The following is a 25,371-nucleotide window of genomic DNA, read 5'->3' on the forward strand; positions in this document are numbered from 1 at the left end:
CACCGCCCTAACCAGTGCTCGCACATTAATGGACGACTTGGTATCCCTTTCCTGGACCGAGGCGTCCGAGTCAGTGTCATCAGGGACCTCCCCATCATCTGAGGAACCCTCTGAGTCCGATACCTGAGCCGCCCGCGCCATGAGTGGGCGCTTTGAAACCCTAGAAGGCATGTCAGTCTGCAACATTGACTGAAAAGCCGAGGATGCGGCCGCCAAATTTTGCACGGAGTTGGAGACACATCCACCCAGGGTGGAGGAGTCGCCATAGGAGCCTGAAAAGGTACCGCAGGCTGCTGCGGCACAGGGGAAGCCTGTATATACATAGGTAACCCCGTATATGGACCCACAGACTGAGACCCAGGACAACTCCGCAACAACTGCGGGACACCCGGGGAATGGGGGATGGTCGGCTGGGGTAACGCCCTAGTAGGGAGAGCAGTCGGGACCGACAGACGGTCCGCAATAGACACCAGCACTTGAGAAAACATCGCCCACGGTGGTTCCTGCGTCAGAGAAGGTCTGGATGGGCCAGGAGCCACCTGGCACCGACTACACAGGCCATCCTGTGACAAATCCTCCCTATCCACTCCTGCAGAACAGCGTCCGCAGGAGGCCAACACCGGAGCCACTGAGCGCTCAACCTCCTCGTCTGACATCACAGAATATATTATATATCTGGCAACAGGGCAGAAGAAAACGCACTCACCGGTGTGCTGAACCGCAGCCCACAATATGGCACTGTGTAGCACACAACTGTATGTGACGAACCTCACAAATACGTGATTTATATAGGTGAGGTCTGTAGAAACGCCCCTCCCCCACACACCTGTAGGGCTTGTAGGAGAAGTAAAGGGATAGGTATAAGCTGACAGTAAGCGGAAAATAAGCACAGACAGGCAGCACTAGCAAAAGTCACTTACCATGCAGAGAAGATATACTCACTGCACCTTTCCACTACAATCAACCTCCCAGATTCAGTGTCTGGGAGGGCTATAGTGCTGTGTACGCTGTCCTTAAATCGGGGGAGAGGTACACAGGGGGACCGGTCCGCGTGCTCCCTGAGATCTGCGTTGCCACAGAGAAGATGGCTGCTGGAGACCTCAGAGGAGGAGTGGCCGAAGAGTCTGCAGCTCAGCGACGCCAGACTGCGTGCTGAAAGGCGCGCTGAGCTGAGGGGAGGAGCCGCATGACAGGGAAGGCTTCCTCCCCTGGCTAGCCTATTAACCCCAGGGCTTGCCGGCTTCCCGCTTGCCAATATATCCCTGGTGGTCTAGTGGTCCCACGGGGTATTCCTCCTCAGAGGGGGAGCCCGCCGCCACCGCTAGCGGCCCCCGGTCTGTCCCCTAGGACCGGGGGCAAAGGACTGCATGTGCAGGCAATACCCACGATCCGCCGCTAATCGGCGACTCGCGGCTTACCTTATCCCCGGCAGCAGTCCAGGGAGGGACCCAGAGTCCGGCTAGTACGGACTCTGGCCCCCCCGCCGCGATCCCCAGTGCAGTACTGGCGTCGCGGCGCCAGCGGGGAAGGAGAGCGGCAGCGTGGGCGTCTGCATAGACAGCCCGTCGCTGCCACACTAGAGCCTCTGTTTTAAAAGAAAAATCTAACAGGCTCTTTTTAAAAAAAAAAAAAAAAAAAGAAGAAGAAAGCTTTTGGGGGCTGCTTCTGCAGCCCCACTGCGCAGGTGACCCGACTCCGGCCGGGCACCAACTCAAACTGAGGTGCTGTGGCTCGGGGGCGGGGTATAGAGGAGGACGGACCCAAGTGCATCCTGGGAGCAGCTAAAGCTTTAACTGCGTGGTGCCCATGGATCCAGATCCAGCTATACCCCAAGGTCAACCCTGTGGACCCCTATGGACCCTGAAGTAGAAACACCCTATGTTGGATGGAAGTGACTTTTTCCCTGCGGAAGAAACACCCTCTGCTCCACCGTGTCCAAAAACATCCCTAGGAAAGGCAAACGCTGAGTAGGCTGTTGGAAATTCAGACTCCATTGTGACTAACGGGGCCTTGAGAAGTAGGTCCAACTACGGGACGATAGTAACACCCTGAATCCGAAGAAAGGCCACAATTACAGCCCTGCGCCTCGTGAACTCACTTTGTGCTGACGAAAGACCAAAGGGTGAAATTGAGAATCCCGACTGCGTGTAGGAAAGCAAATAGGACTGTGGAGATAGGCATGGTGCCATGACTCGGATGCGCACCGAGGTTACTGCGGACACAATGCAGAGTACTAACTACTGTACGAACACGGCCTCTTTCTCGAGACCTGCAATGACAGGCTGCAGGCACTATATCTTGAACCTGAAGTTCCGCAAACAAGACTGAAATGTTACAGGTTCAGAATGGGTCTCATTGAACCGTCCAGCTTGGGAACTACCACCAAGCTGGAATAGAAGTTTTGACCCTTCTTGTATAACAAACAGTCTATCTGCTGACGCTTGAAACTGCGAAAGCGAGCCCACACCTTGGGGTTCCGCATGTCATGCCGGAGGCTTAACTGCCGGGAAGAGGATGCAGTGGCTCTACTGTCTCTGGAACCACAGGAGATAGTGGGAGCTCCTCTGGGATGACAGCCCGAGAAGGAGCAGCAGCTGGGAGATAAGTGTACTTACCACCTGTGGCTTGAAAGAACCACTTGTTGCAAACAGAGCTTCCCCTGTGAATGGAAGAGCCTACATAGCTCTTTTAGATTCCTCATCCGCCTGCCATTGTCTCAGCCACAGGACTCTGCAGCTGAGATAACCAAAGCCGAGGATCTAGAGGAAAAGATTCCAAATATCTTTTGAAAACACAGTGGGAGGGTGTCCCGCTGGCGGCCCGGCTACTCAGCAGCGGCGGCTACCAGAGCCGCGCTGCTGCTGCTTCTACACAGTGATCACGCTGATTACTGTGTGTTCCCGAAGCCGCAGCGGCGGCAACCAGAGCCGCCGCTGCTGCTTCTCACTGAAGGGGGTGGGGCCGGCTGGGCTGCCCGATCACTGCTGGCCACAGTAATCGGGATATACTGGAGCCTGCAGCCGCGCCGGGAGGGGGGTGCAGCCAGATGCCCGATCACTGTGCCAGCAGTGATCGGGACACAAAGGAGGGGGAGCCGCGGGTGTAGAGGGACCAGAAGGTCCCTCCGATATAGGCGGCAGTGGGAATATTAACTTCCCGTAGCCACCTAGTGGCCATTCCTGACTGGTCGTATCAGATACGACCATGTCAGGGAAAGCCCAGCCTGGTGTGGACGTATCTGATACGACCATGCCAGGCAAGTGGTTAAAAGACGTGACATCGCATAATTTCCTGCACTCTTCAGGAAAGTGTATTCACAAGATGGGGCGTGTTGAGAGTGGTGTGGCCGTAGGCTTTTAAGCCTATAGCACCAGGTATTCCCAGGCGGTTTCCGAGTACTAACCAGGCCTGACCCCTGAGATCATCTCATATATTCTCTACACCCTGAAACACAGGCTTCTATCGCCTGTCCCCCTCCCCTGTATTAGGCATGTCATCCGTTTTCCGGATCATACCACATAGGGGACTGATACCGAATCCCCTTAACAGGGACAATAGAGGAATATGCCACGAGGAGGGACCTGGGCTGACATATTGTGAGCTCTTCTACAGACCTGGCTAAAAACACGCCCAATCTGGCTCAGAGAAGGCAGACGTTGTCTGTCATAGGATAAGAACCTATGACTCTTAGATCATAATGGGGTTAGAACCCCTGACTCTAGCACCATAGAGGACAAGCCTACCAACTGAGCCAGCTCAGATCTTATTCCACTCCAAATCTTAAGAACATGTGCACTAGCCGATTGCTGAGCTTTGGCAACCTTTCTTCTCTGTGAGAAGCTTCCAGCTCTGTAGACAGGGCTGGGCATTAGCTCATTATGCTACAAACTCCTGCTGTGACATGACTGATATAACAGGAGATATGGTAAGATTCATGTATGGGAGCTTTGTTATCTCCGTTTCTACGAAGTCCTTAGGGTCCACAGGGATACCTTGGGGTATAGGTCTTGGCTCCAGCCATGGGCACCACAGAGTTAAAAGATGTCCTCCCAGGATGCATCGGGCCCCCTCCTATACCACGCCCCCAGGCCAAGGCACCTCAGTTTTAGTATCAAGCCATAGGCCGGGAGAGAGGGAAAAAAAGGAAGAAGACAGTCTGGAACACACAAGATTCACATTGTCATAGAAAAAGGGAGACCAGAACACCACCCTACGGAAGCACAGGGCGTCAGGGCGGGCGCCCAGTGGACCCTAAGGACTTCATAGAAACGGAGATAACAAAGGTAAGTTCTTACCATATCTCCTGTTTTCTACATCAGGGTCCTTAGGGATCCACAGGGATACCTTGGGGATGTCCCAAAGCAGTATCCTTCAAGGGAGGGGACGCTCCTGTGCAGAGAGGAGAATCCACCGCCCGAAGGAAGCATCCTGAGAAGCAAATGTGTCAAAGGCGTAATGCTTGACAAAAGTATGGACAGAGGACCACGTGGCCGCCTTACAAAGCTGAAGAGCTGAGGCGCCACGTCGAGCTGCCCACGAAGGTCCCACAGATCTTGTAGAATGAGCTTTCACAGAGGGTGGCACTGGAAGTCCCTCATGAGTGTATGCCTCAGAGATCGCCATTCAGATCGAGCGTGCCAAAGTCTGTTTATTGGCAGGCCAACCCCTCTTATGAAATCCATATAGGACAAAACAAAGAGTCCGATTTTCTCAAAGAACTGGTACGGTCCACATAAATCCGCAGAGCCCGTACCACATCCAAAGAAGCCTCACCAGCTGTGAGATCAGATAAATTAAAAGCTGGGACCACAATTTCCTCGTTAATGTGGAAACTAGACACCACTTTAGGAAGGAATTCGGGACGGGTACGAAGTACCGCCCTATCCGAATGAAAAATTAGAAAAGGGGGGGCGACACGAAAGAGCCCCCACATCCGACACCCTTCTGGCTGAAGCAATAGCCAAAAGGAACACAGTTTTTGCCGTAAGCCATTTCAGATCCACAGAACCCAGAGGTTCAAATGGAGGATCCTGTAGCGCCTTCAGGACCACAGCCAGATCCCATGGAGCTACCGGATGGACATAGGGAGGCTGGATGCGAAGGACACCCTGCATAAAAGGTACAGATATCAGGCCGCGTGGCAATCCTTCGTTGAAACAAAACCGACAGGGCAGAAACATGCACCTTCAGTGAAGCAAGGCGTAGACCTAAATCCAAGCCTGCCTGAAGGAAAGCCAACACTCTCGATATTCTAAACTCGCGAGGATCGTACGCTTTAGGGCAACACCACTCAAAATAGGTATGCCACACCCTGTGGTAAATTCTAGCTGAAACCGGCTTACGAGCATGTAACATGGTATTGACCACCGCTCTAGAGAAACCCTTGGACCTAAAGAGGGAAGTCTCAAGAGCCACGCCGTCAAAGATAGCCGACTCAGGTCCGGGTAGAGACAAGGACCCTGAGACGATAGGTCCGGCCTCTGAGGTAACAGCCAAGGAGTGTCGATGGATAGACACTGGAGGTCCGAGTACCAACTCCTTCTGGGCCACGCAGGGGCCACCAGCAGGATCTTGCCTCCTTCCTGCCTGAACTTTTGAATTACTCGAGGCAGCAGGGAGAATGGAGGAAACAGGTACGCGAATTGGAAGTTCCATCGTGCCGACAGAGCGTCCACCAGGAGAGCTCCTGCGTCTCTTGTTCGGGATCCGTACGCCCACAGCTTGCGGTTGTGTCTGGAGGCTATGAGGTCTATTTCAGGAAGACCCCACTTGTCCACCAGGAGTTGGAACACCTCCTTGTGAAGAGACCATTCCCCCCGGGTGTACATCGTGGCGGCTGAGGAAGTCCGCCTCCCAGTTGAGCACACCCGGAATGAAGACGGCCAAAATGGCCAGAAGATTGCCTTCTGCCCAAGTCAGAATGCGGGACACCTCCTTTAGAGCGGCTTGGCTTCGAGTTCCTCCCTGACGATTTAGGTAAGCCACCGTGGTGGCGTTGTCTGACAACCTGCACAGGTTTCCCCAGCAGGAACGGTCTTGCATGCCGCAGCGCCCTGAACACTGCTCGAATTTCCAATATATTGATTGGCAGGTCCGATTCCTCTGACGTCCACCGGCCCTGGAAGACGTGTGGGCCTGTCACAGCGCCCCAGCCCCGAAGGCAGGCATCAGTCGTTAGAAGGACCCAATCCGAAATCCAAAACGGACGTCCCCTGCTGAGATGAGACTTTTGTAACCACCACGTCAAAGACAGGCGCACTTCCGGAGTGAGCCTGATCATCTGCGTCTTTATTCGACGGGGATTTCTGTCCCATCTGGACAGGATCAACATTTGTAGAGGCCTGCAATGGAACTGGGCATACTCCACCATGACGAACGTTGACACCATGGAACCCAGTAACTTCATCGCTGAGAGAAGAGACACTCGGCGACTGCTTAGAACATTGCGTATCTTGGACTGCAACAGGGCTATCTTTTCCTCCGTCAAGAAGATCCTCTGTTGCTGAGAGTCCAACAATGTCCCGAGATGGACCATTCTCTGAGAAGGAATTAGAGAGGACTTCTTCCAATTCACTATCCAGCCGTGAGCCTGCAATACAGATATTGTTAGTTGTACATGGCAGCAAAGGACTCGTGGCGACCCTGCCAACAACAGAAGGTCGTTCAAGTAAGGTAACAGGCGAACTCCCTGCAACCGCAGGTGTGCCGCCATAACCGCCATTACTTTTGTGAACACCCGAGGAGCCGTGGAAAGGCCAAACGGTAGAGCCTGAAACTGGTAATGGAGGTCAGACACTGTAAATCTGAGGTAACGCTGATGAACCCTGGCAATGGGGATATGCAGGTAAGCATCCAGAATATCCAGGGACACCATAAAATCCCCAGGTTGCATAGCTAAAACTGTAGAACGCAGAGTCTCCATTCGGAACCGAGGGACCCTTAAAAACTTGTTCAGGGACTTGGTTGAGTATAGGTCAGTATGATCTATTTTGTTTTTGAACCACAAAAAGGTTGGAGTAATATCCGGTCCCTCTCAGGGATAACGGAACAGGTTCTATTACTCCCATCTGAAGCATAGAACGCACCGACTCTTGGATTGCTAGAGCCTTCGTTGGATCTGAAGGACGTGCTGTTACAAAGAACTGTTGAGGAGGCCTTCTGCGGAAGGAGAGGGCATATCCTTGAGATACCACCTCCCTTACCCAAGTGTCTGTGGTGGTTTTGAACCAACACTGGGCGTATTGCAGAAGTCGGCCTCCCACCTTGGGGTCCCCCAAGGGGAGGCACAACCAGTCAGGCTGAGGGCTTGTCGTCTGGCTTGGCAGCTGGACGTCTGGTACTCCAAGCTTGCTTCTTGGTCTTAGCGGTCTTTTTGGGACCTGAAGGTCTCGGAAAAGACTGAACCCTAGGTTTTCCCGGAAGGCGATAGGGCCGAAAGGACGGATTTTTAGACCCAGACGGAGTCGGGGCTGAGGGTAGACATGCAGATTTGGCAGCCGCCAACGTGTCCACTATTTTGTCCAAAGCTGGTCCAAACAGGACCTGCCCATTGTAGGGTAAGCATTCCAAGCCTTTCTTGGATTCAGCGTCCGCCCTCCACGAACGTAACCACAAGGAGCGTCGAGCGGCCACAGCCGCCGCAGAAATCCTAGAAGTAAGCAGGCTCAAATCCAAAGCTGCTTCGTTAATGTATGTAGCGGAATCCAGAAGGTTACCCACTAACACAACCTGTTCGCAGGTACCCTCAGAAGCAAATGATGCTTCCAAAGCGTCCGCCCACCTTTCCATAGCCTGGGCCACCCAGCAGACAGCCATAGCTGGTCTAGATGCTTCTCCAACAAGGGAATAGATAGACTTTAGGCACACCTCCACTTTACGGTCTGTAGTATCCATCAGAGAAAACATAGACGGCATAGGCAAAGTTGCGCTCTTTACTAAGCGCGTCACGTGAGAATCCACCTGAGGAGGAGACTCCCATTTAGTGAAGTAATCTTCCGCAAAGGGATATGTACGAGCCAGATGCTTGTGAGGTTGAAACCTTTTTCCTGGAGATTTCCAGGCCTCCTCCATGTGATCAACTAGCTGACCAGATAGAGGGAATACTGCTGCAGCTCCTTTAACCTATTTAAAATAAGCATGAGCAGGCGCTGCCGGTAAGTTGTCGTCCGTAATTACCATGGCCGCACGGACTTAGCCTCTGACCCTACTTGAGGAGTGTCAGTGTCCGAAAAAAACTACAATATCGCCCTCATCAGACGAGTCGTCATCTTCATCATCCTGAGCGGATGGATATGACAATAACGGTCTTTTAGCAGGTCTAGGTTGATCCTGCTGAGAGCCCCGCACCCCAGAATCAGACAAACCTGGGTCAGCCTGATTAAGGACCTGTTGCGGGGGGCACTGCATTACTATCGGTCCCGGAACTCCCAGAACAGGAGGCGGGACTACCGCCTGCTGTGCAAACCCCAATTGTGGAAACGTAGGAGGGGCTGCAAGCCTATTTACAAGAACAGTCAGGGCTTGTGCAAAACAAGCCCAAGGTGGCTCCTGAGAGGTGCTGGGTACATCAGATGTCCTAGGGATGGCCAAACATGCAGCACATAACCCATCCTGAAGTACCGCCCCCTCCCCCACACCTGCTTTACATCTGGAGCAGGAAAATAGGAGGAGAGGTGCTCCTCTAGCAGAGTCCTCACTGGACATAGTGGTATGTGACACTCCTCTCAGAAATAAATCTAAAACTGTGAGGTAAATTCCTACCCTGACAGTACTAGCACTGAGAGGGCTGTTCAGGAGGAAGAAATAGGGATAGCTAAAATGGCTGACAGGAGAAAGATCAGGCACACAGCGCTAGCATAAAGTCACATACAATGCAGAAAACCCTGCACTAAATGCACTATCACATACACAGACCTACAGCCTGGCAGTGATAGCGCTACATACGCTGACCTTTACTGGAGGGGAGGTATGTAAGGGGCACCCCAGGCTCCGCACCCTGTCACCACAGCGTCTTGGGTCACATAAAATGGCTGCTGGAGGATGAAGGGAGGCGGGCCTGAGGAGGATCACTGCCTCAGCCCGCCAAAACCTTAATGTAAGGCGGCGGAGAGCAGTGATGGGGAGGAGCCTCCTGTGCGCTACAGGGAAGGCATCCTCCCCTGGCAGGCCATTAACCCCCGGTATGCTGGAGCATGTTCCGCAACGCTCCAGCCCCGTATCCCTGGTGGTCTAGTGGAGAGTGCAGGCATCCGCCTGGCTCCACTATACTGCCGTCCCCAGGGAGCCCCCAGCCCTGGGGACGCCGGACTGTGATTCAGCGGGCGCCTACCGCAGACGCCCGCTGCTTACCTTATGCAGCCCCCCGGAGGTCCGGCCACAGTCCAAGGCCCCCCCCCCGGGGGTTCCGCTAGCTGGAACCCCCAAGAGCCCGCCGAGCTCCCCGGATCGCTACCGGTGGTCGGCGCCCGTGGGGGTGTCGGAGCGGTAGCATGGACGTCCGCTGGACAGTCCTATGCTACCGCTCTTGAAGATCTTCAGGGGCTGTTATACACAGCCCCCCTCTGCGATGACCGGCTCCCGGCCGGGCACCTACTGAAACTGAGGTGCCTTGGCCTGGCGGCGGGGTATAGGAGGGGGCCCGGTGCAGCCTGGGAGGACATCTTTTAACTCTGTGGTGCCCATGGCTGGAGCCAAGACCTATACCCCAAGGTATCCCTGTGGATCCCTAAGGACCCCGAGGTAGAAAAATTGATCATACCAAGGTTGCTGAGGTGATTACAGGAGACTCTGCTAAACCTGTAACACCTGGCATGTATTGCTGCAATCAGCGCTGAAGCACATGTTTGCACACAGCAGGGAAGTAGCCAACTGTCCCTGTGTCAAATCTCTACACAATTTGCAGGAGAAAATCTTATGTGCAGCTTTAAGTCATGCTACAGTAGCCAATCACTGGCCACACACACACACAGTACAGAGTGAAGGGACAGTGAGACACATAGAGACTGTTAGTAAGAAGAGATAAGGGCATAGAGGGTTATGTTTTAACCAAGCCCAACCAGCACTGATACAATGACCAGCACGCTGTAAACACAACGTAAATGTGCTATTAATCGCTGTGCACACACAGTTTTAATGGATCTTCAGTAGCCTGACCCCACTGTGTAATCATAGCCTGGGACAGGACAGTCTCTCTGCTGTTTTCAGCATCTTGCAGCAGCATGCTATCTTTAAAATGGCCGCCAGCCTTGGGAATGCTGGGGATACAGGAAAGGCAGGAGCAGAACTCAGTGTTCGGCTCCGCCCCCCCCCCCTCCCCGCTATGGCGCCCGTTTACAGCGCTGAGCGGGCTGCATTAATGATGTCCGCCACATAGTATTCCTGGCCGCCCTGCTATTCGGGGTGCCAAGAGTTACTAACCTTACCGCTGCCAGGGCGGGTCTGCTAGTGGGGGACCGCGACGTACGCCACATGCAGCACGTCTAGGTAGGCCCCAGAGACAGTGGTCTCTGTAGTTTAAGACCCCAGCGCACACCGCAACCAGCTGCGGTGGGGTCTCTCAGCAGCTCCAACGATGCAGACAAGCAGGGGCAGGGAGCTGCCTGTCCATGTCCTCATATGCTGATCGAGGAATCGAATTAAAACAGAGAGCTCTGCATAGTGCAACCAGCTCCCAGGGCACAAAATTTAGACTGACCTGTAGGGGGGTATAGAGGGGGAGGAGCTAGCTACTATTCAAATTTATTAAAGTGCCAGCTCCCGGTTAACCCACTTCTATACCCCATTGTACTGAGACTCCAGTGTCCCCTAGTGGATGAAGGAGAAATAAGCTGTAACTAGAACCATAAAATTATAGAAATACAAATTCTCACTGAGTATAAACACTGCATAATTTAATATTCACACTCTTGAATACATTACAAGATTAGTGTGATTGACTCTAGATGGGAAAATACAAAATTGAGGCAATTCAATTATTATTTTAGGCGCGCTAATTAATGGGTGTGTAATGAAGCAATTCAATTATTTTGGGCGCCCATTAGTTTTCGCTCGTCGCACTCAATTAGACTGGGTTTAGCCAAGTAAAACGACTAAACCCATCTAAAGTCCTGGTTAGTGTGCACAAACTACAAATATATTGCACATTTCTGCTCGCCACCTCAGAAGGGTGAGAGCAGAAATGCCAGCGCTGGCGGCAATCGTTTCCGAACGGAGAAACAATTAAATTGCTCCTTTGGGCGCCGAGAGCCTCCTCCTGCGACAAATGAAATCGCCCCCAATGTGTACATTTACTGTTATATACAGGGTTTAAAATATCATTCTGGTTATGTATCCCTGACCCAGAGGAGCTTACAATGTATATTCCCTACAACGTAAACCCATACATGTACACACTTAACCTACTATTATTTTTTTGGATTGTGTAATGAAACCAACGCAAAAACACATGGGAGAACCTACAAACTCCTCACAGTTGGGGCCTTGGTGGAAATCGAACACAAGACCTCAGTGCTGTGAGGCAGTAATGCTATCCAGTATGCCATCCGTGCTGCCAAAATATAGTCACATTTTTATTACATAAAAATAAATATAAAGTAATCAACTGTTAAGGTCACTAAATACTGAAGTAGTTGCAGTGAGGTTAGTCCAACATTTTTGATGATTTTCACCCAGAGGCTTAATTCTGACACCAGCCCTGAAGGCACCTGAACATAACAATGGGTAACATGTAATTCCCATTACATCACTACCAATAATACATTTTGCTTTTTCAGGACACAAAAACACTGCAAGTCATTTAGCTTACCTGTTCTCTGTTCTTTAGTATGGGCAATACTGAATAATTGAAACTGGGTTCTAGCACAGGAATCTGTTCCCGTTTTCCCTTTTGAAAGCGAGCTGTTTAGGAGGTTTTAAAGAAAGGAGGAAAGAAAGGGAAAAAAAGCATTACTTGTAACCACTTTTACAGTATTGAAACATAGTATATCAATATAACATTAGTACAATGGAGCTTCTAGTAAAAATAAAATATAAACCAATTTTATATATCCTCTAGATTCAAATCGGCGCTATTCAAATGTTTTTTGTGTGCCCAAACGCAATGGGAGCCCAACGTAGCAACTGAATTGATGCTCCGTTCAGGCCCCACTGCCACATGCGCGTGGCCAAAAGCACGAGGTTTATCCATGTATAGCAGCTAAACCGGCCTAAAGTCCTGCTTTGGGCGCCCAAACAGCTGACTTATCGCACGTTTCTGCTCGCCACCCTGGGCGGCTGCAAGCAGAAATGTGTGCAGCTGTGGCTATAACAACTAAATCGCCCCCAATGTGTGCAACGTGTCATTTCTGAAGTTCCTCCATCACAATAAATGCTACCAAGGACGGCCTCTTCTAAAAGGTTCAGAATAATATAAAAAAAAAAACAGACCAATGTCCATTTTGCTTATGCAATACAGAGGAAAGACAAAAACAGAGCGCTCTAACTAAAGTAAAGCCGGGTACACACTAGATATGTCGTTGTCCAATCCACCGGAGCGACATCGCCCCCGTCAAACAGACATGCAGGTGTGACGGGTAGTATCAGCGGGGGCCAAGCTGCCGAATGCATGGGCCCCGCTGTCGTTCAGGCGCTGCCGGGCATTGGAGAGTGTACGCACTTGCCGGAGCCGCCGCGGAGGACATCGTTAAGTGTGTACCAAGCATAAGTATATCAGCTGTGTTTATTTGCATCTTGTGAATAAGTGGGAATAACTCGACCCTTAGAGTAGACCAGACAGCACCCTGGATTTCTTTGACCAGTATAATTAAAACAAAAATTTCTCTGTCACTTACTATGATCAAGGACCTCACCACACTTATTTATAGCAGATCATCATTAACCCATATACTTTTGAAAACCGTAGTAACATGGGGTAGAAAATATTTTACCAACATGAACTTAATTTATTATCAAGGTTTTAAGTATATTCCTTTAAAGCTTTTAGTTAATCATACAAACAAGTGTTCAGGCCACTAAGCATCCAGCAGTAGGTAAAGGTTTAGGAGCACTGTAAATGTCTATCTATTTAGGAGAAACCATTTATCATCTGAACTCTGCACCATATCCAGTGATGCAGATTTGACATTTTGAGTAAATGCCTGGTAAACAGGCCAACACCAGTTACATTGATAAAGGTCCATCCAATTCAAAAGAACAATACTGAAGATGCATTATGCATGAATAAACACGCCACTGTGTAAGGATGGCATGATGTACGGAATATATCTACGATTCCTTCTGGCAAACGTCAACATGTCATATCGTAGTTCTAGCATTTCCACATGACTTGACAATGCTCAGGAGAAAGGTACATTCTTTACATTTCACATACGACATTCACACAGGTACATGACTTATTTCTCTCTTAAAAGAACATTTAAAAAAAAAAAAAAAGTTACACACCGCAAAGTGTTTGTTGATTGGTGATCTTCACGGAAACAGAATAATGAGGGGAGGGGGAAGCAGCTTAAGTACTAAGCATGGGAAATGGTATTGTATAGATCCCCTACAGTAGATGCACCTGGAAGAGACGTGAAGTGAGGGCGTAAGTACGGTTCCATGACCATCAAAAGAAAAAAACGTTGTCCCCTCGCAAGCCTGCTTCACTCTCCACGCTTCAGGCACAGGTTTATATTCCACCTCTATGTCCATGTGGATAGTAACGGACGTTGGACAGTAAGCGATGTCAGGGTACATCTACTGAAGGGGGATCTATGCAGTAAGGACCGATAACTTTAGGGGAATCTTCAGCAACTCAACTGCCTACACCTCCAACTCTAATTACTTTGAGTAGCACTCAAAATTATAGCTACAACTGTAAAATCCCAAACTTCAGTACCAACCAACCAGCTCCTGTCACTGCACAGGACTGTTTGAAAAAAAAAAAAAAAAAAAAAATGAAAGCCAGAAGCTGATTGGTTGGTACTTTCTCTTATTCCAAACTTTGATCAAACTCCCCCAAAGACTCAATCCAATTAGGTGCAATGGGGGCGAAATGTAATTGCAACGGCATAGAAACGCCAACGACACCACAATTTGCCCCCCTTGCTGCCCAATCTCACCCCGGATTTGCACATTTCTGTAAACAGCCCCATGGGCTGCACTTCTTCACACCCAACTGGATCGAGCCCTATGAGTTGAGCATCATAACCAAATGTGTTCTACCATCAACTGATAACACTGTATCCGGTTTCATTTATTTATTAATTGAAGCGCAGTCTGATTTACAAGATCTTCTCTAGTGATGCAGTGTTTATTTATAGCGCTACATTTGTCTTTAGCTTGTTATACAAAAGATGGATTAACATTATCATCATTTACATGGCGTCACAAGGGTTCCGCAGCGCCTTACAAAGTACATTAACAACAGCAAAAGACAAAGTATTCCCTTATGGCGCTATACCTGTACAATTTGACAAAATACGATCAACTGATTTGGGGAATGTTAACGAGAATTAAAATATAATCTTTATTAATATAAAAAATATTGTGCGTGAGATATTAAACAGTGCAGTAATTTAAAAATAAAAAAAATGTATAAAAATAAATCGAAATTGTGCTACCACATCAAATGCTCTGTATGTTTTGTAAGTGTCCAAACTATTATTAATAATCCATGATTAATGTGTCTATTGGGTGTCCGTAGACAATGGACATATCACAAAAGATCTATATTTACAGACATAACTAAAGATCTGATTAACTTGCATCCACTGTTACTTCCGATAACATATGTATAGTTTATAGCCAAACGCTCCTGTCTGGCTAGGACATCGATTGTATAGGAGCTCGACATGTAAATGAATCAAATAGATATAAGCTACAGTATAGCTCACTATAGTGATACAATCTTATAATGTTGGTGTGATTAAATTCTATGTAAGGCCCATATTAAATTTGAGGCAAAAAGCCATTTCCGCGTATTTTTGGCGGAAACTTTTCGCCGATGACGTCATTTTCGCCTATTCCATTTGAAAGACTTTCCACCTCAATGCAATGCAATAGGCCGGAAAGTTTCACCTATGAATGGGAGGTGGAAAAAAAGTGCAGAATTGGGGTTTTGGGGTGCAACGTTGCGGGAACCCCCCCATGCAGCCTTCAGACAGTCCCGCAAAGATAAACTTAAAAAAAAAAAAAATTGAAAAAAAAAACACTTAACACTCCAAAATGACTGAATTTGGGAGCATAAAAAAAAAAAAAAAAATGTTGGTAGACAAAGAAAAAATAGCGACCTCGACTCTGGGGGGATCCCCAAGTATGCGCCAGGTGTTTTTTTTGATTGCAGGTACGATTTTTTCTCAACTTTACTTTAGGAACTTTTAAATATGCTGGCCGCCATTTTCAAGTACCCCAAATTTGCTGGGATAAGTTATTTTATGCAAAAAATATTCCTGAATACTATTCCGCTGTCCCCAGAGAGGCACTCCGAGGGCTGCCCCGACGGGTGCGCTATTGGACCCTTGCACTGCTGACAGTGCGGCATGATCTGGAGCAGTCCACAGCCACCACTATCCTTACTCTGCCCGTTATACCACACTGAAGAGGACACATCTACACCTATACCACATGAGCACAGATCCTTATTAACTTTGTAAATGCATGCAAAGTAGCGGGACGCCGCACTTTGCCATCTCCTGAGACTCAGAACTCTCCCCACACCTGGACGGTTATTAACATTTATTCACCGGGGACATGCCTCCACTATACCAGATAGGCAACGATTTATATCTATAACACTTGCAATATACACTGTGTGCATGATTTTTACTTGTACTTGTTTTTTGAAGTAAATTACTTCATTATCATTATCCATTTTCTGTTATCATCAATTATTGCACCATTATTGTGTTTACTTGCTACATACTAATATATACCCACCATACATCATATTCTAGTAGCTGTCTGATGTTTAAATATATCAGTAGGTTACCACAGTGTGCAGCATAACTATCTTACGTTGTTCATTATTAATACTGATAAATATCTACAGATATAGCATATACCAGCTTTAGGTGAGCGCTAAGTGCATACTTTCTGTTTACGAGACAATGCATCTCCAGCACTAAGCCGCTCCCCACTCTTGGGATACCCCGAGTTGAGCGCTGATCTCTGCCAGGATTTACCATAGGGTGTGGCATACCTACTTTGATGTCGTCCCAGAGGTTACAACCCCCAAGTGTTTAGGATATCCAGAGTTTTGGCTTTCCTGCAGGCGGGTTTGAACTTTAGTCTCCGCCTTGCTTCCCTGAAGGTGCATGTCTCTCACCTTTCAGTGTAGTTCCAGCGACGGATTGTCCCTCTTTCTGATGTCCGCACTTTCCTTTAGGGGATTTGGCCGTTGTCCTTTGGGCCCTCCATTTGAACCCCTGGAGTCTGTGGATCTAAAATGGCTTACTGCTAAAATAGTTTTTCTCCTGGCTATTGCTTCTGCCAGATGAGTGTCAGATTTGGGTGCTCTCTTGCCATTCCCCATTTTTCACCAGGATAGGGCAGTGCTTCGGACTCGCCCTGGTTCCCTTCCTAAGATGGTCTCTAGTTTCCACATTAATAAGGAAATTATTGTGCCTGCCTTTAATTTCCCTGACCTCTCGGCGGGTGAGGCCTCATTGGATGTGGTACGTGCCCAGATTTATGCGGACCATACAAGTTCCATTCGGAAGTCAGACTCCTTGTTTGTACTTTATTGGCTGGCCAACCCTTCTTGTGGAAACCATAAACAAACTTTGGCTAGATGGCTTCGCATGGCAATCTCTGAGGCTTTGGCTCATGAGGACCTACCACTTCCTCCCTCTGTTACTGCTCATTCTACTCGGTCTGTGGGTCCTTTCGTGGGCAGCTCGCCGCGGCACCTCGACTGTTCAGCTTTGTAAGGCCGCCATGTGGTCTTCTGTCCAGACTTTTTTGAGCTATTATGCTTTTGATAACTTTGCCACTCAGGATGCTTCCCTTCAGGCAGCGGATTCTCCTCTCTGCAGAGGAGCATCCCCACCCTTGAAGGTACTGCTTTGTGACACCCCCAAGGTCTCCCTGTGGACTCTGAAGTAGAAAATAAGAGAGATGGTAAGAACTTATCTTTGTTAACTCTTTCTACGAAGTTCATAAGGTCCACAGGGCACTCACCCTGACGCACCTGTGCTTCAGCTGGGCTTTACTCTGGTCACCGGTTTTCAGTCTATGTGAGAATGTGATTCTTGTGTGTTCCAGACTTTCTTCTCTCTTTTCTCCTCCTCCGGCTTGTTACAAACTGAGGTGCCTCTGGCACGGGGGCGGGGTATAGAAGAGGACACAATGCATCCTGGGAGGAAAAGTTTAACTGCTTGCTGCCCGGATGACTCTGCCTTACCTATACCCCCAAGGTCACCATGTGGACTTAGTAGAAAGAGTTAACAAAGGTAAGTTCTTACCCTCTCTCTTTTTTTTTCATCTGGAACAGTATTACATTTGTAACTGTTGTTTTCAAATGAAATATAGAGCTCTACACCCAGCCATTTGAATTTGGTTGTTTTATTTTTCCAACCAAACACCATTTAGGTGTAAAATTTTTTGGACTTTTGATACTGCATAATTATTTGTGGGATGACAAGTTTAATATGAAATTATACATGGTTTCTAATATGTTATACACAGAATGTCTTAGTTACCTAGCTGCTTATTAAGGTTTTTTTCTAATTACTGCTTATTTTAAAGTAATTATTTTTGTGTATTAAATGCATTATTAAACAGTGATCTTTTTAACCACATACCAAATGCATTGCTTTTTTTAGTTCATGTAATCAGAATGCAGTACTATTAGCAAAAAGAAACATGCGCTAGTGAACATATACTGAGCAATAGAATATTAATTAAAAAAAATAAAAAAAATAAAATAAAAATAAAAAAAAACACAAATTGAAGGATATATTAAAGTAGCAGAAGAATTATGTGCTTCCACTAGCACATTTTTAAACATACACCTGTAAAACAGATCTTCAATATTGATCTCTGAGCTAATTAGAAAAAAAGAAAGACCTGGATGTAAAGAATCACATTCAAAGCATATCGAAAAATATTTTTAATATCCTAAAACATCAATTAGACCGGTTAAAAAAATGTAAACATCTCACATATATAGCAATATTGCACAGAAAAAAAGATATATTTGGTAAATGTATCAATAGTGTTAAGGAGCATACACACTAGACTATATGCTCCCTGAGCGATATCGTCTAGTGTCCCTGGCAGGGGTGTGCTCAATGTCGTTCATGACATTGAGCACACCCGCTGAACGATATCATTAACGATATCGCTCAGAGTCGGGTTCTCTTCCACATTCCCCAACATGCAGCAACCTGACAATATAGTCAGGTTGGCCTGCATGTTTGCCAGACGAACGATAAAGACGAACGACCTGCGGGAACGCGCATCGTTGGTAGTTATCGTTCAGGTGAAAAAATGGACGATAAAGTGAACGACTGAATGATAACTATATGGTTATGTCGTCCACTTTAATCGCCCAGTGTGTACGCACCCTTACACTAATGAATCTGTACTAAATCTAAAGGAGGTGGTTCCTAAAAAAAAAAACCTGGTAATACCAGTGTAAAATAGTCATATCAGGGATCGACAAAACCCGGTAGCCAGGTCGCCATGGCAACCAGATTTGGTTGCCTGGCGACCAGATTTTCAGCAACCCCCGGGCCCTGTAGTGCAGATCGCGAGCGCGGTCGACACTACAAAGTAATAGAGTAACAAACATACAGCCGCCAGCGGCAGCTGTACGTTTGTTATAGCATTCGATGAGAGTCAGACAGATTCTCATTGGCTGCTGCGTCGTCCATGGAGTGAGCAGGCTAGAGCTCACTCATGAGCTCCGCCTTCCGGCTCACCCCGCAGCAGGTGATGGGAGAGAAGTCATCGTCATGACGTCTCTCCCATAGTGCAGAGCGGGCCTGGAGGAGCGGACAGTGGCGGTCGTCGACAGGAGCGTGGATCAGGCAAGTTGTTTTTTTTTTTTGTTTGTTTTTTTTAAGGGGCACTGCATAGGAGGGGTGGCCGCTACTGTGGGGACACTGCATATTTGGGTGGCCGCACTGCATTAGGTGGGGGTGGCCGCTACTGGTGACACTGTATGGGGGGGCCACTACTGGGGCACTGTACAGGGTGGGGCCACTACTAGGGGCAATGCATAGTGGGGTCTACTACTGGGGGCACTGTATGGGGGGGACTACTACTGGAGGGACAGCTACTGGGGACAATGCATAGGGGTGACCACTTTTGGGGGCACATTAAAGGGACACTACACAGGGGGACCACTGCTGAGGGCACTGTATATGGGGACCACTACAGGGGCACTGTATAAGAGGGGGGTGTTACAAGGGCACTGCATAGGTGGGTGCTACTAAGGGCAATGCAGAAGGGGGACTACTACTGGGGGCACTGCAGAGGGGTGCCCAAAGCAAATTCTTGCATCTGGGTCCACCACTCTAGTTCGGCCACTGCCGGCGCTGGCTTTGCTTGCCCAGGGTTTTTTGGCTGCGGAGGGGTGGTCTCTCTGGGGGTTGGTTGCCTGGAGAGGGGGGTTAGCTGCTCAGTAATGTGGCTGACAGACGCCTTGCTGAAGCAAGTGCAGAACCACCTTCCAGGTTAAGTACTTTATCTCTACTCGCTGTAATGGCTCAAAGGTATCAGACTGGAGGAAGGCCAACACCAAATTCAAATCCCATGGTGCCGTGGGAGGCACAAAAGGAGGTTGAATCCTCACAACTCCTTGGAGAAAAGTCTGTATATCCGGAAGCAAAGCCAATTTTCTCTGAAAGAAAATGGACAACGCGGATACCTGTACCTTTAATGAACCAAGACGAAGGCCTGCTGTGAGACCAGCCTGAAGAAAAAGGAGACGTGATACCTTAAAGACTGACGGAGGAGAATTACGTCTCTCACACCAAGCCACATACGTCTTCCATATGCGGTAGTAATGTTGAGAAGTGACTTCCTTCCTAGCCCGAATCATTGTGGGAATCACACTAGACGGAATACCCTTTTTTCTGAGGACGGCCCTTTCATCTGTATCTGGGGAGTACCACGCTCGTCTGGGCCAATCTGGTGCTATCAAAAGCACCTTGATCCCTTCTCGCTTGATTCTTTGAAGCAGGCGCGGAATGAGCGGAAACGGAGGGAATAGGTAGACGTAATGAAACTTACACGGAGCCGTCAGTGTGTCCACTGCAGCTGTTCGTGGGTCCCTTGTTCTGGAGTAGTAAACTGGTAGTTGGTGGTTTAACCTTGACGCCATAAGGTCGGCTTGAGGATAGCCCCACCTCAGAGTTAATTGCTGGAACACCTGAGGATTGAGTGACCATTCCCCTGGATGAACATCCTGCCGACTGAGGTAGTCGGCCTCCCAGTTTTCTACTCCTGGGATGAAGATCGCAGAAATCGCTACTGCAAATTCCTCTGCCCAAAGCAGAATCCTTGTTACCTCCCTCATGGCGGCTCTGCTTTTTGTGCCGCCCTGCCTGTTTATATACGCCACTGCAGTGGCGTTGTCCGACTGGACTCTGATTGCCTGCCCCTCCAGCAGCGGATGCGCCAGCTGGAGAGCATAAAATACCGCTCTCGATTCTAGAATATTTATGGGCAATCTGGCTTCCTGCTGCGTCCAGTGCCCCTGAAAATGCTTTCCCAGAGTCACTGCTCCCCAGCCCCTCAGGCTTGCGTCCGTGGTGAGGAGGGTATAATCCCACACCGCAAACCTTTTACCCGCCAGCAGGTGGGGAAGGTTCAGCCACCAAATGAGATGTTCGAGTCTGAGGTGCCAGGAGAACTCTCTGATGGAGAAAGAGGTGGGATCCTGACCACTGGGAGAGGAGATCCAGTTGAAAAGGACGGGCGTGAAATCTTGCATACTGAATCGCCTCGAAAGCCGCTACCATCTTCCCAAGAAGGCGGATACAGAGATGTACAGACACTCAGCGATGTTTTCAGACCAGGTGCACCATATGCTGAATGGAGGCAGCCTTGTCTTGAGGCAGGAAAACTCTTTGCTGCACTGTGTCCAGTATCATTCCCAGGAATAGTAAACGCTGTGTAGGGATCAGGGAGGACTTTTTGAAATTTAGTATCCAACCGTGTTGCAGGAGGATGCTCTGAGTTAAGCGAATGTCCCTTAACAGCCGAGCTTCCGAAGAGGCCTTTATCAATAGATCGTCTAAGTATGGAACAATGACGACTCCCCGACCATACAGTAGGGCCATCATTGCCGCCATAACTTTTGTGAATACTCTTGGGGCCGACGAAAGTCCGAAAGGTAGGGCCTGGAATTGAAAATGCGACTCTAGGACCGCAAAACGAAGACAGGCCTGATGGGGGGCCAGATTGGGATGTAGAGATAAGCGTCCTTTATGTCTAAGGACACCAGAAACTCGTTCCTGTAGAGACGCGCTATAACGGATTGGAGAGATTCCATCTTGAATTTGAAAACTCGAAGATGAGTGTTTAAATCCTTGAGATTGAGTATGGGTCTCATGGAGCAGTCCGGCTTGGGCACCACAAACAGGCTGGAATAAAACCCTTGACCTATCTGGTGGGTCGGAACATTCACTAGTACCTGAGACAATAACATTTTTTGTATTGTCTCCTGAATTTCTCCTAGTTTTTCTGCAACCAGAGGTAAACCGGTTTTGAAAAAACGAGGAGGTTGGACCCTGAAGTCCAATTTCGGGCCGTGAATAATGATGTCCCTGACCCAGGCGTCCTGGCAAGACTAGATCCAAATGTCCTTGAAGCGTAAAAGGCGCGTCCCAACCCTGGGATCCCCCAAATGAGAAGGAAGGGCGTCATGCGGCAGGCTCGGCAACTGCCTTGTCCTGCTGAGTGTTGGAGGCGGCTGATGCTGAAGCTCTACCGCGGCCTCTGGAACCTCTTGAGAAGGCTGGACCTCCTCTGGAACGCCCTCTAAATCTTCCAGAGGCACGAAAGGATCGAAAGGAGGGACCTGTCAAAGATCTTCTAGTAGGAGGAGGAGCTGCAGATGGTAGGTAAGTGGATTTCCCACCTGTAGCTTGTGAAATCCACTTATCTAACGCCTATCCGAAAAGTACCTCCCCAGTAAAGGGAAGGGACTCTACCGCTCTCTTGGACTCTGCATCTGCCTGCCATTGACGCAGCCACAGAGCCCTTCTAGCAGATATAGCTAATGCTGAAGATCTGGCGGATAGATTACAAATGTCCTTAGACGCTTCTCCGAGAAAGCAGCCGACTCTGCAATCTGTTCGGCTAACTGAATTAAGTCTTCAGTTTCCGTACCTGTCTTAATCCCCTCAGCCAGCTGCAGCGCCCAGGCTTCAATGGCCTTATTTACCCAACAACTAACTAGTGCTGGACGCATCAAAACCCCTGCAACTCTATACAAGGATTTCAATGTGTGTTCCATCTTCCTATCCGAGGTTTACTTTAGGGAAAACGCGCCAGGCACCGGAAGCACCGTTTTCTTGGAAAGACGGGCTACTGACGGGTCCACTGCTGGATGAGTTTCACATAATCTCCTACTGTCAGGTGGAAAAGGGTAATAAGACAGATATTTCTTAGATATTTGAAATTTTTTGTCTGGGTGTTTCCATGCGGAAGAAAGAATCTCATCCAGCTCTTCTGATGCTGGAAAGGTAACAGACTGTTTAAATCTTTTACCGAAAATAGATGGTTTTTCAGTAACCTCTAAATCCTCTACATGCAACACTTGGCGTACTGCTGAAATTAAAGCATCCACGCCCTGAGATGCAGGTTCGGGGTCCTCAGTAATGTAAGCTTCCTCTTCCTGAACCTCGCCCTCTTCAGTGTCCTGCAATAACAGATTTTTCAATCACACTACACAGAGACCCTGCTGAAAGGGGCACAGAGGGAGATAAACTATAATGCTTGCAGCGCTAACAGAATAGTGCTGATACAAGAATAAAAATACAAGTGCTGATACACAGAGTACAAGCCTGACTCCTGACACAGCTCTCTCTCCACCCTGTAGTGCGTGTAAAATGGCCACCAGCGTCCTTCTGGAAGCGCTGAGGCTGCTGGGAGGCAGGAGCAGAAGGATAACTTAGGCTCCGCCCCCCCCCCCCCCCCGCTATGGCGCTCTCAGCGCTAGCGGAGCGCACTGTGAATGCCTGCCTAAATACTTGTCCTGGCTCCTCTGCTAACTAGGGAACACTTACCTTATGCCTCCCTGTGCTGCCGGCGGCGGGCATATGCTGTGTCCCGCGACGTGCACTGCATGCAGCGCGTCTTTGGGTACCCAAGAGAATGAGGTCTCTGTAGCAGGAGACCTCAGCGCAAACCGCATGCAGCAACGGTGAGGATCTCCCCGGCAGCTCCCTCGGCGCAGACAGGCGGGGGCAGTAGGCTGCCTGTCTGTCCTCATGCTGATAGAGATCAAATTTTTAGAGCCCTAAGGAGGCTTACGTCCAGCTCCCAGGGCACATTTTTTAGACTGACCTGGGGGGGGAAACAGAGGGGGAGGAGCTAGCTACCAGTAGTTTTTTTATTTAAAGGTGCCAGCTCCCGGTTAACACACTCCTATACCCCATTGTACTGAAGTTCCAGTGTCCCCTGGTGGATGAAGGAGAAATATAACATGATCACGGGCCCGGTGCAGGCCACGCCAAGACCACGTGACGTCACATGGGGTGGGGCCACAATCGCCGGTGAGTACAGCAATGCTCAGAGCATCCTGAGGACGTTCCAGGGAGCTGCAAGGGCAGCGGTGTGACCGTCTGAAGCGTCCTATGGACTGTTCAGGCGGCACTGCTGCATAGTTTCTAGGCTACAGCGTGCCATTCTAGGCACCCTGCTCGCCAGATGATGCTAGCAGAAAAAAGCTCAGAGCCACACAAATGATTCTGAGGGCCTTATATGGCCCCTGGGCCTGAGGTTTCCCATCCCTGATATATGCAAATATATCGAAATGTACAGTGTTTCTCTCAAGCCAAAATTAATCACTGTCCATCCTGTCTCTATCCACTATATTATATGCTATATATTTTACAGATGTATCAAAAAAGGAGAGTGCCTCATATCATGTATATGAACATGGAAATGCATATATATGTACGTTCTCCTTAGTAATATGAGTTATATCAAACTAAAATACGTATTTACTTAAATATGTATTAGATCAGTGTTGGCTAACCTTGACACTCCAGCTGTTATGGAACTACATAACCCAGCATACACTGCTACAGTTTTGCTATTAGGGCATGCTAAAACTGTGGCAGGGCATGCTGGGATATATAGTTCCACAACAGCTGGAGTGTCAAGGTTAGCCAACACTGTATTAGATGAACCTTATCAGCAAAGTACTACATATACCCTTAAAGAGAAACAAAAATATAAACCTCATACTAGTCTATATTAGGATTAATAGAATGGAAAGAGTATAGATATATTTGATGAACATATATGTGATAATATAAAGAATGAAGAACTTAATGAATACAGTGATAATTAATGTACATTGTATGTGCTCCAACGGATATATATCTAGGTAAAACAAAATATAAGTAGTACCTTTTTATTATTCAGAATCAGTTCATATTAGTACTTGTAACTAAAATATTGATGAAACGTGTAATTAAATAGTCCAATTAACCTCGTGATTACTGTGCAACTATTTATTCGTGAAAATGTGCCAATTTACTGTAATATTTATTCTTGAGTAATACGTGCAATTGTGAAAGCAAAATGTGAATAACATTCGTGTATTAAATGGTAGAATTGGCAATGTGTATTAGTGATATATTGATAAATGTGAAAAAATCCTAACGTGAAAAAGAAAGTTGATAAGGAACTAGAAATAATAATATATAGAATAGGATATAAACTTCATAATTTTTAAGAAGGTATGCGATATATAGGAATTATTACATAATAGATCTGTTCATTCAGGCCAGATGGTTGTAATGCTACCATTAAGATTGTCCAAAAGCTCTTTTTCTTTAACAATTCTTGTGATGTATTATTACCACCTCTACTACCCAGATTCAGTTGTTCTATTCCAAAGGCTTTCAAACCTATGGGATTTCCTTGATGTTAATCATGAAGGCTATTCGCCACCGTGGTAAGTTTTTTTTAAATCTTACCAGAACAGATTCCACATTCCTTATTGCTCCCACATGCTCTACAGTAGAATCCTCTGTTTCAATGGTCTTGTTTATATATATATATATATATATATATATATATATATATATATATATATATATATATATATATATATATATATTATATAAATATCTCATCTCCTGAAGAATTGTAGTTAATGGATGGATGTATTTTATGTATCTTTCAATACTTGTCACTGAATTCCACGGT

At 47.9% G+C, this 25,371-nt stretch overlaps 1 protein-coding gene across 2 annotated transcripts in view; it reads right to left on the minus strand.

Annotated features, from left to right (window-relative positions):
- Positions 1-25,371, minus strand: part of TDRD9 (tudor domain containing 9) — a 331,496-nt gene that overhangs the window by 288,455 nt on the left and 17,670 nt on the right. For both annotated transcript variants that reach the window (XM_088455276.1, XM_088455275.1), the window contains exon 3: positions 11,804-11,895. In XM_088455276.1, the coding sequence (XP_088311402.1) occupies positions 11,804-11,895 (92 nt within the window). The remainder of the gene's footprint in view (positions 1-11,803; positions 11,896-25,371) is intronic.

The sequence above is a fragment of the Taudactylus pleione genome, unplaced genomic scaffold, assembly GCF_031769625.1.
Source record: "Taudactylus pleione unplaced genomic scaffold, aTauple2 ptg000652l, whole genome shotgun sequence".
NCBI classification, from domain to species: domain Eukaryota; kingdom Metazoa; phylum Chordata; class Amphibia; order Anura; family Myobatrachidae; genus Taudactylus; species Taudactylus pleione.